Source organism: Phyllostomus hastatus, unplaced genomic scaffold (assembly GCF_019186645.2).
Source record: "Phyllostomus hastatus isolate PE091 unplaced genomic scaffold, TTU_PhHast_1.1 phas_contig_254, whole genome shotgun sequence".
NCBI classification, from domain to species: Eukaryota; Metazoa; Chordata; class Mammalia; order Chiroptera; family Phyllostomidae; genus Phyllostomus; species Phyllostomus hastatus.
The window spans coordinates 10,116,678-10,135,338 of record NW_025333810.1 but is presented as its reverse complement, the minus strand read 5'-3'; the positions used below and the strand labels follow the sequence as shown (position 1 = coordinate 10,135,338).

The window sequence follows — 18,661 nt, the reverse complement described above, 5'->3', positions numbered from 1 at the left end:
TTTTTAAGATATTTATTTATTTATTTTTTAAATCATTGTTCAAATACAGTTTTCTCCTTTTTGATATCACCTTTAAAATTACATAACTCATGAGCATTAGGGACCATGCGGGTTATATATTATTCTCCCAGCCTGCTCACATAGAAGGTATTTGGAGAAATTATTGAATGAAATTCTCTTTCTTCCTTTTCCTTTGTTTTGTTGATGCTAATGTTTCTTTGGCTACCTTTGACCCAGGGCCTGATTAAAAGAGGGAGGGAGTGGTTCTCAGACTTCGGTGGGTATTAGAATCGCCTGGAGCACTTGGTAAAACTATGGACGTCAAGTCCTCTCTGACTTCAAAGAGCTTGGGCCTCTGCACATTTGATTAGTTCTCAGAGACTGATGCGTACCACACTTGAGAACCGCTGCTCCAGAGCAAAGCTTGTGAGCAATTTTGGGGTCGTTGAGTGGTCAGCCTCTGACCAGTTCCCAGAGAACTGCTGCTGATACATCCAAAGGAGCTAAAACTGCTTCCCCTACTAAATGAACTTCTTGGAGGTAGGAGCCATAGTTTTGTTTTTATGTTTTACTTTATCTGCAATTCCTGGTGCTTATACTTTTTGGAGGCCTATGAGTAAGTTGACAATGCTTGTTGGTTAAAATACACCTAGCCTTTAACACAGACTGCCTGGGTCTGAGGGGGCAGAGAAGACCAGAGCTGTCTCTGATAAGGCTGTTACTAGCCAAAGACTTTGAGTGTTACAGCTTACTGAGTGACCCCAGTGCTCTTGGACCTTAGACTGTATTTCTGAATTCCATCATCTCTTCTTCTCTGGCCTACCTTGTATTTCTAATTTAAGCTGTGTTAGAACCAAGACCTACTTCACTTTAAATGGCCAAATTCTTTTCCTTGCTACTGTAGCTAAAAAGAGTGCCACCATCTGCACCCTATACTTCTGGTCCTACTTAGTATGGTTTGGATAGGGACATATGGAAGGAACCACAGTGGGTTCCAGTTCAGTTACTGACTGTGAAATTTGTACTCAATGAGCTTTGTAAACTGCTGGGTTAAGACACAGGATTTTCTGAAATCTTATTCCTGTACCTGATGGTTCTTCCTTTGTCTGTCCAGTGAGCGATCAAGAAAACTCACTGTGTCTGACTTCCGGGTGTTCCAAAGAATTAAAAGTGGATCCTGTCAGAGACCTGTCACTTTGATTTCTGTCTGTGTTCTCTCACCCTGTTACATGGTCTGAGTAAAAAAATAGGAAGGTGAAATATGCACACTAACTTCTCAAATTCCTGGAAGTTGGGTCTCTGTGCCTCTTTTTTTCTTACTCTCTTATTCATGTCTTCATGAGAGACCAAGAAATGCTCAGATCCTATAAATGCTATAGCTTGGAAAGTGTTTTCTGAATGTTCTTATTCTTATTTAAATTGAATACATTTGTCTGTTTTAACTTTGTACCATGGTGCTTCAGGATTTTTTGTCTTGTATTGTTTCTTCATATACTTTAGGTATATACATATTATTTTTTTCTGGGATAGAGTGGGGATCTCACCAAAACCTATGATGTCCTATCTGTGATAAACTATACTAATTTCAAAATGGCTACTTTATAAACCAGTTATTCAGTAAGCTCTGGAAGCGTAGTGAGCTCTATTTTTTATAAATCTGTATTTGCAGTATTATATATTATATAATTATTTAAGGAATACCCAGGCTGAGATGGGCGTTGGGATTGCTTTGGAAGGGCTGTTGCTGCTGTGTGTGGTGTGGGTGTGGGCGGGGAATGTGCATAATGAATTATAAAGACTGGCGGCGGCCGCACTTTTGGGACCTCTGGTCTCTTTTTTCCAGCCTGCTTCTAATATCTTATATATACTTGGGTCTCTATGCTAAAGGCCAGGAACTATTTACCCTGTGTTAATCACTATAATCATCATAGCCTGTGCATCATAGTCTAAAGAAATACTGTGTAAAAAAAGAAGATTCTGCAAGAGCTGTGTTAAACTTCTATTTCTGTTTGTTACTAATATGTTCCAACAGGAAAAGCTTTCAAAGGATATTGATTACCTTATTGGCAAGGAGAGCCAGGTGAAGAGGCAAATTTCTGAACTAAACTTGTTAATGAAAGAAACAGAGGTAAGTGAGAAACTGGTTTGCATTATCTCGATAACTGTTTTTTAATTCATAAAATTTTGGGGGTAGTATATGAGCTGGGAATACAAAATTAGATTTCACTTGTGCTCTTTTGGGACTAAGAAAACGAATGTGAAATACAAATTATAATGCTGTGTGATTAGTGCTATGGTAGAGGTATATGATTAAATAATATTAGAGCACAGAGGAAGGAATGATGAACTCTTTATGTGGCAGTTAATGTCTCTAAAGTAGTAATGTATGGGAAATGACAGCTTTTGCAGTTACCTGTATTTTACAAAAATCAACAGATCATGTTTGAAAAATGTATTATCTATGGATAGAACCAAATTTATTTAATATTCCAGATGTCCCTAAGTATATATACCTGATTTATGTTCATTAAAAGACATGTATTAGAATGTTCATAGCTGCATTATTTGTAACATCCACAAAGTGGAAACTACCCACATGTTCATCAGTAGTGGAATAAATATAAGCCACAGTGAGTGATCTATAGCTGCGTGTAACAGTGTAGGTAAGTACTGCAATAATATTGAAAGATGTCAGATAAAAGGAGTATATACTATGTGATTCCATTTATGAAAAGTACCAAAACTGGTGAAACTGGACTATATTGTTAGAATTCAGGATAAATGTTGTTGAAGACGGTGAGGATTAATGCCTCGGAGAGTTGGGGTGGCGTTGGGGGTGCTGGTGATGGTTTTTTATTTCATCTGGGCGCTGGTTACATGGGTGTGTTCGCAAAGATTCATTCATTAATCTCTACACCGACCTACATTTTCCTGTTTGTATATTTCAATAAAAATATAGAAAAATTAATAGCATTTAAAAAACATGGTATAGAGGACAGGATTGGGTTATTTTAAAATTACAAATATCTTTCACTGATTTAATGCCTGTTTCTTTTGTCTATGTGAAATAAATTGAAGAACCATTAATTCCTGATCACTGTAGAAGTTATAATTCAATATAAAAATATCCTGACTGGTATGAGACTGTTAACTTCTTAAAAATTTTTTCAAAGATGGGTTAAAATTATTGAGAAGTTATGTATTAGCACTAAACTGCCAGTATTCCTTTTGTTTTTAATATTCTTTTTCTGATATTTGATAATTGCACTCACTACCCCTAAGTAAGTGGTTTTTCCATGTAATTTAAAAATGGAATTTTCTTATGTTTTTGTCTGATTGGTATAATTGCCCAACACACAGCAAGTTACCACCTGGGTCCTAGGTTTAATGATCCAGGTTGCTTCAGGGACTGTCTCGTTGGTCGTTTCAGGTTGGTTCTACTCTGCTGGTTCTCAGCCATGCTGCCCTTCGGAAATAGGGCAAGCCAGTACATGTTTTGGAGTTTTTCGTTCAGTAGGTTGAAAACCGAAGAACTCAGGCATCAAGTGTTCATGTAGACACTGATGCCATGGGATCCTGGAGAAGTCATTTAGTTTCTTTTTGTACCTTTTACCTAAGCAGCATTTGTAGCTTCATCAGTAAGGATTTTCGACACTAGAGAATTTGTCTCTATTCTTGACTTTTACTTAGTGATGATTGTGATACTGTCTTTTTTTAATCTATAATCATACTTAGCTGGAGAAAATATCCATTTTGCCTGCATATAATGATATTTCTGGTTTAATGTTTTAATAGGTCAGTGAAATACTACCCAAATGTCACCACCCTCCATCTTCTCCCATCACACCCATTAAAAATAATTTGGCTGTTGGTGTTAGGAAGCAGAGAAGGGAATCTGGAAGTTTTTTTTCTCTCATTACAATAAACATTGCCCAGCAGTCATTGGCAAATGCACAATGCACTTCTGTAATATACTGTCAGCTTTTAAGAATATTCTTGGAGACTTTTTCCTGTTGGCCGCTGCTGAAGACCTGTTATGATGAGTGCTTAGGAGGGCTGTGGTGGTTTTATTTTCAAAATCAGGTTGACCTCTGATTTTATTGACATGAAAATGTTTACTACACTTGTAGTGCTTACTACAGATAGGATCTTTTTTTCACAAAGTGGAGGAATACTTATGTTGTACAGTGAAAATAATGTTTATTAAGGGTATGTGACATTGTGGTGAGCATTTTATGTAAATAAATATTTTTCTGTCTCCAAAAAATAAACCTATTTCCAGTTTTCAAAAGAGAAAAACTCAAGCATAAAAAATTTAATTAATTTGCATAAAGCCACATAGGATTTAATTACCATTAACTGATACTAATTTGAAGAATTGCATTTTTGTATCTTAGCAAAGGTTGTCCCTTTTACTGAGTTCCATGGCTCTGTTTGACTTTTTGAAAAAACCGGGATAGGGTAGAAATGGTAAAAAAAGAAAATTACTTTAATTAGAAGTAAATTATTATCTCCAGAATTGTCTTTTCCCATGTCTTTAGTTAAATCAGTTAATTTATGCCTCAATTTTCTTTGTATACAAATTGAAGGTTATTTTCTTATTTTAAATATATTGTTTATTGTCGAACTTTGGTGATTAAGTTTCAGGAAGGTACAATATTATAAAACTACAATGTATGTCTAAATAAAGGTTACTAATCATTTCTTGATGCCAAATTTCAGAATCAGACACAATTTATTTTCTTTATAATGTTTGAGTTTGTTTTATTGAATTTGGTTATTTTGTGAGAAGACATTAGTAATGCTTTGCTTGTTTTATAATAGTGCAATGGAGAAAGGGCTAAAGAAGAAGCAATTACACATTTTGAAAAGCTCTTTGAAATTCTAGAAGAGAGGAAATCATCTGTTCTGAAAGCAATCGATGCTTCAAAGAAACTCAGATTAGACAAATTTCAGACTCAAATGGAAGAGTATCAGGGGCTTCTAGAGAACAATGGACTTGTGGGATATGCTCAAGAAGTGCTTAAGGAGACGGATCAGTCTTGCTTCGTGCAGACAGCCAAACAACTCCACCTCAGGTATTTCCTTTTAACCTAGAATCTCCTTAGTAGTGTCATTAAATGCTGCTATATATTCCACAGCAGCACTGAGTGGTTTCTTCACAATGAAGTTGGTTGTTACGTGAAACACCTCTTGTTTCACTGTTAATGCGGAGTGGTTTTCATTTGTTAAGCACATCGAAGACACTTGTTTAATTTGCCTTTTTATCAAATCACTGTTATGTAAAATACATTTATTTCAATATAGAATCCAGAAAGCTACGGAATCTTTGAAAAGCTTTAGACCTGCGGCTCAGACTTCTTTTGAAGACTACGTTGTTGATACATCTAAACAAACAGAAGTTCTTGGAGAATTGTCCTTCTTCTCTAGTGGTGAGTTTTAATCAAGGCAAAATCATACTCATTTAGTCTGAGTTTGCATTGCGTAGAAAAAACACAAATTCTCTTCAATTGAACATTATGAAGCAGAATCTCAATTGCCTAGAACCATAGTATCCTAAAAATTGTATTTATATTTTTAAAACTTATTTTGTACACAAAACTAGTCTATTGCTTTGTGTTTTTAAACATTAGGTAAATGGCATTGATAGTATGTTTCCTTTTTGTGAGTTCCTTTTTGAAAAAATTAACAAATATTTGATCATATACAAAGTTCTGTTTTAAAGCTATATTTTAACTTTCTATTATTTCATTATATAAATCATTTCTCTGCTGAGAGACAGTTGTTTCTGTTTTGTCTCACATTTTAAACAATGCTGTGTCGAACATCTTCTACAGTGGTTGTATGTGTATGTGAGTTTCTCTAGGGCAGAAACCTAGCTATAGCCAGGCTCAGAGTGACTCAGATGATTAACTGTTTACCTTGCTATATGAGCTTCCTAGGGCTGCCAAAATAAATGATCTAGAGTAGGTGCCTTAACAGAAATTAATTTTCTTACAATTCTGGAGGCTAGCAGTCTGAGATCAAGGTGCTGGCAGGGTTGGTTTCTTCTGATATCTCCTTGTTGGGCTTGCAGATGGTCATTTTCCTGTGTCTTCACTTGGTCTTCTCTGTACATCTGGGTCCAAATTTTTTATCAGGACACCAGTCATTTTAGTCATATTGGATTAGGGCCCACTGTAGTGACCTCATTTTAACTTAATTACCTTTTTAAAGACCCTCTCTCCAATAAAGTCACACTCTGAGGTTCTATGGGTTAGAACTTCACATGAATTTTTTTTGGGGGGGCAGGCACAATTCAGCCCATAAGACTTGTTTATGTTTGTGTTTTGCTGCTCCCCAGCAGGGACTTCTTCCTTTCCTCTTTTTTCCTGACCTTTCCATCCCCCTTAGATTTCTCTTCTAGTGATGGTGAGCAATTTCGGTCCTTAGAAGGGCGTACTTTTAGTCTAATTACTATACAGGGGTACATGTATAGATCTGTATATTCAATCAAAGAAAATTTGTCTTTTTAAAAGTTAAAAATGCTGAAGGATTATTACTGTGCCTACCTTTCTTTTCCAATCTATTCCTGAATCTCCTTTCAGATATGTACTTATCTTGTGTATTATGACTGTCTTTCTTTTCTAGATAGATATTTGTTAATCTTTCAAATGCTGATTCTATTACTTCATACCTTGTACTCCCTCTTTTTCCAAAAGGTATTGGTTTTCATATACGCTAGTTTACTTTGTGGTACAAGGTCCTTCCTCCCCTGGGGATCCCAAAACAGTCTTTGGAAAGATGTGGTGGAGGCCCAGTAATCTTGGATTACCCAGTGTGTAGTAGTGGAAAGACAGCTCCCAACTTCTGACTGATGGGTGTCTCCTCCTTTTTTCCTGCATGCATATTTTTTTAGTGAGTTTTGTTTCAGAAAATAGAAGGGATGTTTGGTGGGTTGTACTAGTAATGTTCTTTTGTAACTAGTGTTTTCTTTCTTTTCACTTTAGGGTGTATTTTGGATGACTTTCTAGATCTCATTATGGTTGCATAAATGCACTGTACCCAGACATGCTTATACATTGCTGCATAGAGCTGGGGGATAAGAAAAAAAGGGGGACTCCTACTTTTCCATTTCATGTACTTCTCTGTGATTTGATAAAAATGTGTTTGTTTATGTGTGTGTGTGTGTGTGTGTGTGTGTGTGTGTGTATAACTTTTATAGTTTATACACCATATGACCCAAATAGTTAAACTTACTGGAATTTATTCTGTGGAAAGGATTATGGGTATGCACAAAGATTTAGCCGTAATATATTTTAACCATTTAACAGAAGCATGTTTCTGAAGACAGTTAATGCCAGTACATCCATTCAGTGGAATACCACTGCAAGAAAAATACTGGCAGGATCTACACAAAGTCATTATCTTTCAGTTACTTATCTTTGCATATTTTACATACTCTCTAATTTTCTTATAAAAACCATGTTTCTACCAAGAAAAATTTATTTAAATTGCTTTGCAACTAACTCTAGGAAGAAGATACGAAAGAAAATTGTGTAATGTTTCAGTGAAGTTTTTTGCTATATTCACCAAACTTGGATTTAAAAATATTTATTCAAATAATTGTTTATAGGAAGACACAGATTATCATTTTAAAGTTAAGGGTTGTTAATCAGTAGGTGGAAATTGATGGCATACAATTAAAATTTTTACTTATTATGTTGCAGAATTTGAGTCTTTAAAGTTTTGCCTTATTTTTCATTCTCTTTTCAGTTTTAAACATAAACATGCCTTTTTAGTCTCTGTTTTATTGTTTTTTAAATTTTTATGGTAAGAACACTTACCATGAGAATGTATCCTTTGAGCAGATTTCCAGTGCAGCACAGTGGTTGGCGAGGCCCGTGCTGTACTTCAGGTCTTGAGAGCTTATTCATCTGCTTAACTGGAACTTCATGGCTGTTGATTAAAAAAGCTGCCCATTTATCCCTTCCCCCAGCCCCTGGTAACCAGCATTCCAGCCTTTGACTTTATGAACTTGACTGTTTCAGAGACCTCGATCATGCTGTCAGTATCCGTCCTTCTATGTTGGGCCCATTTCACTTGGCCCCTCTGCAGTGTCCACTCCTGTTGTCGCATATGCAGGAATCGTTCTTTTTCTCACACACAGAATTATAAATTTAGAAAATTGGACAGTACAGAAATGATTTAAGTATTGTTAATACATCATTTCATTAAGGAAAAATATAGGTTCTTTAATGATATTCTAACATTGTTTTCTATGTCATAATTTTTTTCAGGAGTAGATGTGCCAGAGATCAATGAGGAACAGAGCAAAGCTTATAACAAAGCTGTGATAAATTGGCACCATCCGGAAAAGGATAGAGCTGATAGCTATGTCCTCGAGTATCGGAAGATTAATAGAGATGAAGAAATGTTGTCTTGGAATGAGATAGAAGTTTGTGGCACAAGTAAAGTTATTTCAGAACTTGAGAGTAACTGTAAATATGCTTTCAGAGTAAGAGCCTACAAGGGTTCAGTGTGCAGTCCTTGCAGCAGAGAACTGATTCTTCATACTCCTCCAGCTCCAGGTACTGTGACCGCAGGGAATAACAACAGCATGGAGTTGGAACATGTCGCTGTCTGTGAAGACCAGCAGTGATTTAGAAATGGACTGGTTACGTGAATTTTGCCATGTAGGCTAAGGAGAGCATTAGATTTTTGACTGATACCAAATAAAGAGAAACATGAAAGGAAGACATCTGAGGGAGCAGGGCTGTTAATTTGGGATTAAAATAGCATAAATGCTACCTTATAAGTTTCAAATAGTATAAGTCTATGTTTTTTATTAGTTTATAGAAATCTCTGGAACATGGTTTCTAGATGGATATTTAAAGATTTGTTGGTATAATGTGAAATAGAATTTTGATTACACTGATTTAGACTTGTCTGAATTTTCTAGTGCAGTGATTCCCAGCACATGTGGATGTGTTAGAACCAGACGTATGGCTCTCTTTCCATGTTAGAACTCCTCCTGCCCAGCTACCTCCCCTCACCCTTTCAAGTTAAAACCCACTGATACTGCTTATAGAGTGTCTTTGGATTGCTGTAGAATGGGAGCGATTTACAGTTCGGCTGACGTTCACGACAACATCCGCATGGACAAGAGACACTTAGACCAGGTTGGGCTTGTTGTGGTTCACAGGAAAACGTTTTCCCTGCCGGTCATTGCCTTGGAGTTTCTGTCAGCTGGTCTTGGGACTGCATTGCCCCTGCCCATTTTCAGTGGCTCCCGTATCCATATTTTGTGCAGTCTCTCCTCCTCTTTTTGTGCAGTGTGTACATATCCACTATTTTCCATACACATTGTGGCAAATTAAAAAAAAATTAGGATGCAAATAAATAGGGTTGGTTAAAATTAGTTTTCCTGAATCCTAATAAAATCCAATAGAGAGTTTTAGGATGGATTTGCAGGAACTAAATAAGTATTTAATTGTTCATGCAGCTGCCTTTTCCAGTCTCTGGCTGAAAGTAGGAGAGAAACCTGAAATAGCTGCTGTTTCAGTAACAGAGTGGAGGTGAAGGCGGAAAGGAAGTGTTAAAAGTTGTCTTCCTTTTCTCTGAGAGAAGCCATTGTGAATAGGGTGCCCATTTAAACTTATTTTGCAAACTGGAGGCTTTCGAGATCGAAAGGAAGCGTGACTTACCCTGTCGGGACAGTAGGCATTGCTGGGAAGAGTGGTCAGCTGCACATGGAGAATGGTTTTAGCCAGAAGACAGTTTCACAAAATGTGGCATAATCAAGTTAAAATTTACCATTTTAACAATTTTTTAAAATCGTTTAAAATTTGTTTCAGTTACAGCTGACAACATCATTCTATTAGTTTTGCGGGTACACCCCAGCGGTGCACAGTCAGCAGCAGCCTCAGGTGCACTAACAGTGTTGTGCAGCCGCCACCACTCACATCTCCAGAATTTTTCGTTTTTTTCCAGACTGAAACTCTGTGGCCATTAAACAGTGACTGCCGTTCTCCCTCCCAGCAGAGCCTGGTCATCTCTCTTCTGCTTTCTGCCTCTGTGAATTTGCCCATTCTAGGTATCTCACATAAGTGGATTCATATAATCCTTTTGTGACTGGCTGATTTCAAGGTTCATCCGTGTTGTAGCATGTATCAGAATTTTCTTCCTTCTGTAGGCTGAATAATATTCCGTTTGTATATACCACATTGTCTTGATCCATTCATTTGTTGGTGGACATCTGGATCGTCCCCAGGTTTTGGGCTGGCAGCCAGGGCTATGTTAATGGATTTGAGTTGATAGAGACTTATGAAAAGTGGTGTTATCTCCATTCTCTAGTTGAGGAAATTAAACTTTCGGTTAGACTGTAATGAAATGCTTGAGGAGAGATTCACACCCATGTTTTTCTGAACAGAAAGCCTGTGCTTTCTTTTTTTACACTGCACCACTGTTATGCCTGTTATATTGAAGAATAAGGAAAAGATGTTATTAAAATTGCTATTTTTCAAATTTATAAAATTTGTAATAAATATTTAAGAAAATATGAAAATGTTTACCCCTTTATTTTGGGGGTAAAAGGCAGATACAGTAGTATGAAATACTTAGAATAGACTTGCTCTATCTATTCCAAGGAACCACATTCATACATTTTCTCATATTTAAAATATTTTCTTCTGCCTTTGAGGTTTCTTAAGATTTTCAGGTACGGAGAATTTGCTGGAAGTTATTTCTAAGTTGGGGTTTTGGTTTGTCATGGTTTGTTCTAGAGTAGTATGGTACATCTTACCTCTTTTCAGTAATATCTGTTGGAAAAACCATAAATTACAAAACTGCTAATAAATATTTCTCAGACTAATTTTAAGTTTTATTTATAGTTTTCAGTTTCCTCTTTGATGAAAAATGTGGCTACAATAATGAACACCTCTCGTTGAACTTGAAGAGAGACCGTGTAGAGAGTAGAGCTGGATTTAATCTTCTGCTTGCTGCGGAACGAATCCAAGTGGGTTGTTACACAAGTTTAGACTACATCATTGGAGATGTTGGAATTACAAAAGGGAAGCACTTTTGGGCCTTTCGTGTGGAACCGTATTCATACCTGGTAAAAGCGGGAGTTGCTTCCAGTGATAAACTACAAGAATGGCTCCGTTCTCCCCGGGATGCAGTTAGTCCAAGGTACATTTTTTTTATTGATCAAGAACTATAATTCTTTTAAAAGTAAACATGCTTACTTAGCAAGGTTAGATTGAAAATAGATCTGGATTTACCTATTACATTTTCAGTACATTTCTTAGATTCAGGAGTTGGGCTGTGTTTATGCAGTTGGCTAAGAAAATGAGTCAGGTTTCTTTATTCACACAGGGAAATAATGAGATTTAGCGATTAATTTATGATGCCATGAGTAAATAAGTCTGTTTTGGGTACCTCTTGATTATGCTATAGCTTTGCAGTTTTAAATTTTGAAAGTCTTAACACTTACCTTAATTCTGTGATAAGAATCACCCACCTGTATGTATAGTGAAGTGCCTCTTAATTGCCATACTTCGCAATTGATACATGTTGTTCTTTTGTTTGGGACACAGTATCTTTAAACGTCCCATCAGTGCTTTACAAAGTTAGGTCATGGCAGACATGTTTCCACAGCAAAGAATTTCAATTTGTTAACAGATTGACTATTCAGTGGAGATTGGTTTAATTTTTGTAGATGGTGTAAGGTGAACTAGCTCAGACAAATAATGTTTGACCACTTACATGAACAAAATCTCAGGTTAATTTGAATGATAGGAAAAATATTTACACAAAGATGGGAAATTGATATAACAATGAAAATTGTATTAGAGACATGGTTAATTAAACATAATGGCATGTACACTTGATAGAATGTTAGTATTAGTATTAATCCTATTTAAAAAGTGTGTAACATGAGGAATGTTAGTAAAAAAGACTAAAATGGTTGATGTCATATGATCACAAATACATAAAAAGAAACTGCATAGAAAAAAAATGGAAGGAACTTGATGTCAAAATTTTCTGTAAGCTGCTACTGCTTTATATTACAGGGAAAAACCTCTTCATAATGCTTCTTCACATTATAGATCCATGTAGAAATCTCAGTTGGGAAATAGAGTTATTTGGAAGAGAATGAAACATGCTTTTTTCTTCTATATTATTATGCAGTGCCTACTTGTTATTTTTAATCTTCACCCAAGGATATATTTGTTGATTTTAGAGATTGGAGGTGGGGGAGAGAGACAGAGAGAGAAACATGGATTGGTTGCCTCCCATATGTGCCCCAACCAGGGATCGAACCTACAACCCTTTGGTGTATAGGACAATGCTTCAACCAACTGAGCCACCTGGCCAGGGCTGTTTATTTAGTTTTTAATTCCTTGGATCAGGGCACACATCTTGGTTTTGTATTTCCTTACATATGGTTGTACACTGTAAGTATTAAATCTTTGACAGGTCCTTCAGTCCTTGTCCTCCTGCTTTATTTTTGATAGGCCAGAGTTATTTTTTAGGGTCTCATCTGTGTATATATTTAGGTAAAAGTGGGTGATGTTTTAAGACAGAATTTGGGACAAGTGTGTTGGTATAATTCTGAATGGCAATGTGTAATCCTTATGGTTTTATTTTAATAGAAAGTTTTTGCTATATAATTTATTTTAATTTTAAATCAGTGTGTATTATCTTATAAAATGTTTCAAAGATACTCGAAGGCCTGTGGATAATGCTACAGATAAGATTCTACTTTGTGTGTTGTGTTTTAGATATGAGCAAGACAGTGGGCATGACAGTGGAAGTGAAGATGCCTCTTTTGATTCTTCACAACCCTTTACATTAGTTACTATAGGCATGAAGAAATTTTTTATACCCAAGTCACCTACTTCTTCTAATGAACCTGAAAATAGAGTTCTTCCCATGCCAACAAGCATAGGGATTTTCCTCGACTACGATAAAGGCAAAGTGAGTTTCTATGACATGGATCACATGAAATGCCTTTACGAGCGCCAAGTGGACTGTTCGCATACGATGTATCCAGCGTTTGCGTTGATGGGCAGTGGAGGAATTCAACTTGAAGAACTCATCACAGCAAAATATCTAGAATACCAAGAGGACATGTAGTTTAAGCATCTGATGTGACTTAGAATGAAAAAATGTAAGCAAAATAATGCCTTGGTGTTAACCTTCGTAACTAATTACATATCATCTAAGTATTCTGTCGCCACACTTGTCTTCTGTGTGTTTCTTCTTCAAAGATGGAAAACCTAAACAGCCTTACCTCCTCCGTGTCGCTTTTCTTTCTGCCTTTCACAAATAGTTAACACGGTCGTATCTTCCTTTTTTATGAGCAGGAAACCTAATTTATTTATATTAGCTGGTGTTGCTGATACTTACATGCCTGTTGTTGTGGGAATGCAGACAAATGTATTTATTAAGTTTTTGTGTTTGGTTTTTCAGTTTTATATCATGTTTATGTCCTAAGATGTTTTATAAATGCCTTATGGATAGAAATTAGTACCAAGCATTGTGTCTTGTATTTGTTTTTGAAAGGACAAGAAAGGTATAGATAAGGAAAAAGACCATAAAAATGGTAATATATTTAAATGGAAAATTATGTATTTTGAGATGTGTAACAAATATTAAGAATATATTGCCTAGAAAATGAGCACTGCTGTTCTTGTTCTTTTTTTTTTTTTAAGACAGACTGTATTCTTGAAGACATTTAAAAGCATTTTCTTAGCTGTGATGTCCCTTCTTGCAGGAAACACAAAGTGGTAGACACATTAAGCTCTTCATTTTATGTAATTTTTTCAGAAAAACTTGTCTTTAGGTTTTCTTAGTTGCGTTATGAAAATTTTTGCACTTAATTGTTTTTCGTAAATGTTAATGAAGATACATTGATATTTGTCATTTGTTGTTTTTATCCCCTCTTCAGATCTTCATTTTTTTTTTTTGAACACATATTACATATCTGATTTTCTGGTTTATGTTTACATTTTTAAAAAGTTCATGATCTATTTTTAGTGTAATTAAATATATTATAAAATGTGGAATGACTAACTGGTCAGCTGTGTGGCATTTTCTGTGGCTCATTGATTGGTAATGAGCATTGGAAATAATAACCAAGTAAAAGTACAAATTTAATTATTGAAGAGTAATAACTAAAATCATAATGACTGTGTATCTTAATGTAAAGAATTACTTTATCTAAATTTTATGTTCATTTTTGAGACATGTTTTTTCTTAGGTTGTTTTTAGACTGGTTGGTTTTTTGAAGTTAAAATGTTAGAAACTAGATTTACGCATGTTAGCCCTCATCATTTGGGAATACTTTTGACATGTTGAAAGAACTCTTAGGCCTTTTCTTTTTTTTACTATGTATTTTTCATAGAAATCTCTTATTCAGGTTAGTGGCACAAAATTAGTCCCCTACCCTGTACCACACGCACACAACCAAAATAGAAAATGCTGTGGAGAATTTCAGTGTGGTGTAGGCTTGGTTACTGCCCACTGATGAATAGCAGTTTATGACATGGGCTAAACTAAACAGAAACGCAGTGTTACGTAGATCGTGGTGCAGTAAAACTGCTGAAGTCACATGTGAAGTAAAGTTTGATAGTCTCAAGCCTGGGTAAGCACATACTGTGTAGACAGTTTAAATATAAGGCTTTAGTAGGAATAGGAAAGCTGTTTAAAACATTGTATAGTTGTATATAAATCGTTCTTGATGTCTTTCATTTTTTTTTAAGATTTTATTAATTTTTTTTAGAGAGGGAAGGAAGGGAGAAAGAGAGAGAGAGAGAAACATCAATGTGTGGTTGCTGGGGGCCGTGGCCTGCAACCCAGGCATGTGCCCTGACTGGGAATCGAACCTGCGATGCCTGGTTCGCAGCCCGCACTCAATCCACTGAGCTACGCTAGCCAGGGCGACGTCTTTCATTTTTAATAAAAGTTAGAATTAAGTCAAGTGTAATCATTGGAATCTTCATTGCAGGAATTCTTAGTATGTCTATGTGGAAAATGGAAGCCAATTATTCACAGAAAGATGTTTAGCTGAATATTTTAACTTAGAGCTAATTTTTATATAAAGTTATTTCGGGTATTTAATTATTAGCTTTAGTTCTTATGGAAGTGATCATTAGGAAAGCTTAGCATGAAATTAATTTACTCCAATTAATGCATCAGTTTGTCTAATTTTTCTGATTCATAATAGATCAGATTCTGATTAGATGAGTGGCGCTTTAGTTCACATTTTAACGTTGGGCTACGGGGCTCTCTGGTCATTGTGGTTCTTTGTGGATCACGGTGAAGTGCTATTAACGCGTGACGGGTCTTCATTTAAAAAGATAAATAAAGGAGATTCAGAGCTATCACTAGGATACTGTGTAATAACTTCTCACATTTACTGTTGCTTTTCTTGAAAGTAGTAAGAGCCAGAGCTGTCTCCAGGGATTGAACACAGTCTGGTCCTGTTAAATCTTTTGCCTTAGCCCATCATCTGATTCGGCTTTGAGAGTGTGTGCCATGTGGAAATATAATCAATTGTTGTACTGCTACAGAAAACAATTGAGAACTAGTGTTTGAGGCAAGAATACTCTTAAGAAGTTATATTCTACCACATAAATTTGCATTCATTTTAAAGGTGTTGGAGTAACATCCTGAGACTTGAGGTTTTTCTTGGGACTCTTTTGCTTTAATAAACAAACCTGAAGGAATTTAAGTTTTTAAAGTTTGATTTGAAACTACTTCATTTCACAAAAAGATTTTAACTCTTGCTATTTAAGTCACTGAGCTGTGAATTAAGTATAAAGTGAACAAATCAGTCTAGCTAAGTTCCTGTTTTTAGGTGCTTAATTTCAAAGGAGAGATGATAAAAACGGAAGGGACCAAAGAGCATGTGAGGTGGGAGCTACCGTTAGATTTGATCAGGGAAGCCCCTCTGAGGGGATGATGCAGTTTCGACACCTGAGTGCAATAGACTGAACATAAATGCACAAAGGCTTTGAGATAGTAAATTGGTGAGAATTCTGGCAGGACAGAGAATTCATCATGGATTCATCAGCTAAAAAGTTAATGAAAGGATTGCTTAGAGATAAGGGCAACCTAGGAGGAAGAAACAAGCAATGGTGAGCTGTGGAGAGACTAACCACAGCCCAAAGCTGTTACTGCCATTAGAGCACTGAGGACAAAGGGAAAGAGTGACTAGACCTCAGGGAGAGTGAGAACATTAAGAATGGGTGGCTTGGTGATGATGAACTCCTTTAGCTTTACACGTTGTCTGGGAAGCACTTTATCTGCCCTTCCATTCTAAATGATAGCTTTGCTGGATAGAGTAACCTTGGTTGTAAGTTCTTGCTTTTCATCATTTTGAGTACTTCTTGCCAGTCCCTTCTTACCTGCGAGGTTTCTTTTGAGAAATCAGCTGACAGTCTTATGGGAACTCCTTTGTAGGTTACTGTCTCCTTATCTCTTGCTGCTTCTAGGATTCTCTCCTTATCTTTAACCTTTGGCATTTTAATCATGATGTGTCTTGGTGTGGTCCTCTTTGTATCCATCTTGTTTGGGACTCGGCTTCCTGGACTTGTCTATTTCCTTCACCAAATTAGGGAAGTTTTGTTTCATTATTTTTTCAAATAAGTTTTCAATTTCTTGATCTTTCTTTTCTCCTTCTGGCACCCTATGATTCGAATATTCGTTGGTGTGTTTCAAGTTGTCCCAGAGGCTCCTTACCCTATCCTTGTTTTTTGTTTCATGTTTTTAATTCTTTTTTCTTCATATGAAATATTAAAGGGACTTAAGAAAAAAATCAAAACTATGAACATTAAAATAATAAATTCATAACTATCAACAATTGAATCTAAAAAACAAGCTAAGCAAACAACCAGAACAGGAACAGGATCGTAATTATGGAGATCATTTGGAGGGTTATCAGTTGGGAGGAGGAAGGAAGAGAATGGAGGGAAAGGTGCAGGGATTAAGAACAAATTGGCAGATACAGAATAGACAGGAGGGGTGTTAAGAACAGTATGGGAAATGGAGAAGCCAAAGAATTTACATACATGACCCATGGACGTGAACTAAGGGGGTATTGCCAGAGGGATTGGGCGGTACCCTCGGAGGGGGGCAAAGGGGGAGAAATTAGGACAACTGTAATAGCATCATCAATAAAGTATTTGTTTTTAAAACAACAGGTTGCTTGGTGGGAGTTGGGATTGTCATGGGACGTGCAGATGTTTCCAGAGATGTGGTACCAAGGCAGAGAGGGAGTCAGAAGTATCCACCTGATCTGATCTGCCAGGGCAGCCTGGTGACCATGCCCAACTGCAAGCCAGCCAGCAAGGGCTTTCTAGAGATGCAGACAGCAGGGGCCACCTTCCTGGGGCAGAGACGGGGAAAGCGGGGACCTAGCAGTGGTTGTGGGGGGGCATAAATGGAGAATAACTGGCTCAAGTGGGAAGGAGTTTGGTGTATTTGTGGGGGGAGGGAGGCTATTGACCATTTTGCTGACTGCTTAAATAAGAATATTTATACTGTTCTGAATTGTTAAAACACATTCAGAAAGAAGACTTAGAAAGCTATGCGCCTTTATTTACCCTTTTACTTACTGGTATTCCTCTCCCTGGTTAGTCATTCTGTGCTCTGATAATCTGAGGCTAATTGAGTTGCTTCTGTTCTGAGTTTGTCATCTTTCGTTTGAAATCTTCTTTTGTAATAGAGAAGAATAATTAAGTTTGTGGTTAAGAAAAAGTATCCTTAAAGTTCTGACTAGACTGGTAGCTGCATGTAAAGTAAGATTGTAGAATACTGTTAAAATGAAAATAAATTGAAATGTGTTGTGCATGAATTAGACACCAGTCTGCCTGCGGGTAGTTACAAAATGCTTTTAAATAAAATTATTTTATTTTCCCCCTAGATTCCTTTATTTAACCTATCTGAACTCAATGCTTTATTTTATTTTAGATTTTATTTATTTTTAGAGAGAGGGGAAGGGAAGGAGGAAGAGGGGGGGAGAAACATCGTGTGTGGTTGTCTCTCACACACCCCCTACTGGGGACCTGGCCCACAACCCAGGGGTGTGTGTGCCCTGACTGGGAATCGAACCAGAGACCCTTTGGTTTGCAGGCCAGCTCTCAATCCACTGAGCCACACCAGCCAGGGCTCAATGCTTTATTTATTAAATATTACTACTGCTTGCTTTTGGAAGACCTAAAAAAGTTCCTTGGTGTTTATGTTGGTATGTGGTTCAAATGCAGTTCGAGTCTGTGCTAACTAGCCAGATTATATGACTGCCTCTAGAAATCTGCTTTCCTTTTTTGTACGTCTTGATCTCCTAAGACAAGAGTTATTCTTAGAGTTGGTGTCTTTTGGAATAGTAATAACTGTCTTGTAATCTTAAGACTATTGGAACAAATTGATTTTCTAACTTTCTTTCCTAGGATGAGTGGTAAGGACTATTAGCTTTTGTAAAAGTATTTTATATCTTTTCAAAATAATATCTATATATCTGTGTATTTCCAAAATACCTGTATAACACCTTAATTTGTTTTCCCCATTTGGATTCTTTGTACCCTAGAAAGTTCCTGCATTTTTTTTTAAGCAGAGCATCTTTGACAATATGGAAATAATTCCTTGGGTTACCAGTTCTGCTTATAACCTTGACATG

At 36.5% G+C, this 18,661-nt stretch overlaps 1 protein-coding gene across 4 annotated transcripts in view; it reads left to right on the top strand.

Annotated features, from left to right (window-relative positions):
- The window catches only part of TRIM36 (tripartite motif containing 36), a 40,499-nt gene extending 26,836 nt beyond the window's left edge, over positions 1–13,663 (top strand). For all 4 annotated transcript variants that reach the window (XM_045838000.1, XM_045838001.1, XM_045838003.1 and 1 more), the window contains 6 exons: positions 2,033–2,128; positions 4,825–5,078; positions 5,308–5,432; positions 8,280–8,570; positions 10,872–11,169; positions 12,765–13,663. In XM_045838000.1, coding sequence (XP_045693956.1) covers positions 2,033–2,128; positions 4,825–5,078; positions 5,308–5,432; positions 8,280–8,570; positions 10,872–11,169; positions 12,765–13,119 — 1,419 coding nt within the window. In that variant the 3' untranslated portion in view covers positions 13,120–13,663. The remainder of the gene's footprint in view (positions 1–2,032; positions 2,129–4,824; positions 5,079–5,307; positions 5,433–8,279; positions 8,571–10,871; positions 11,170–12,764) is intronic.
- The last annotated feature ends 4,998 nt before the right edge of the window (positions 13,664–18,661 follow it).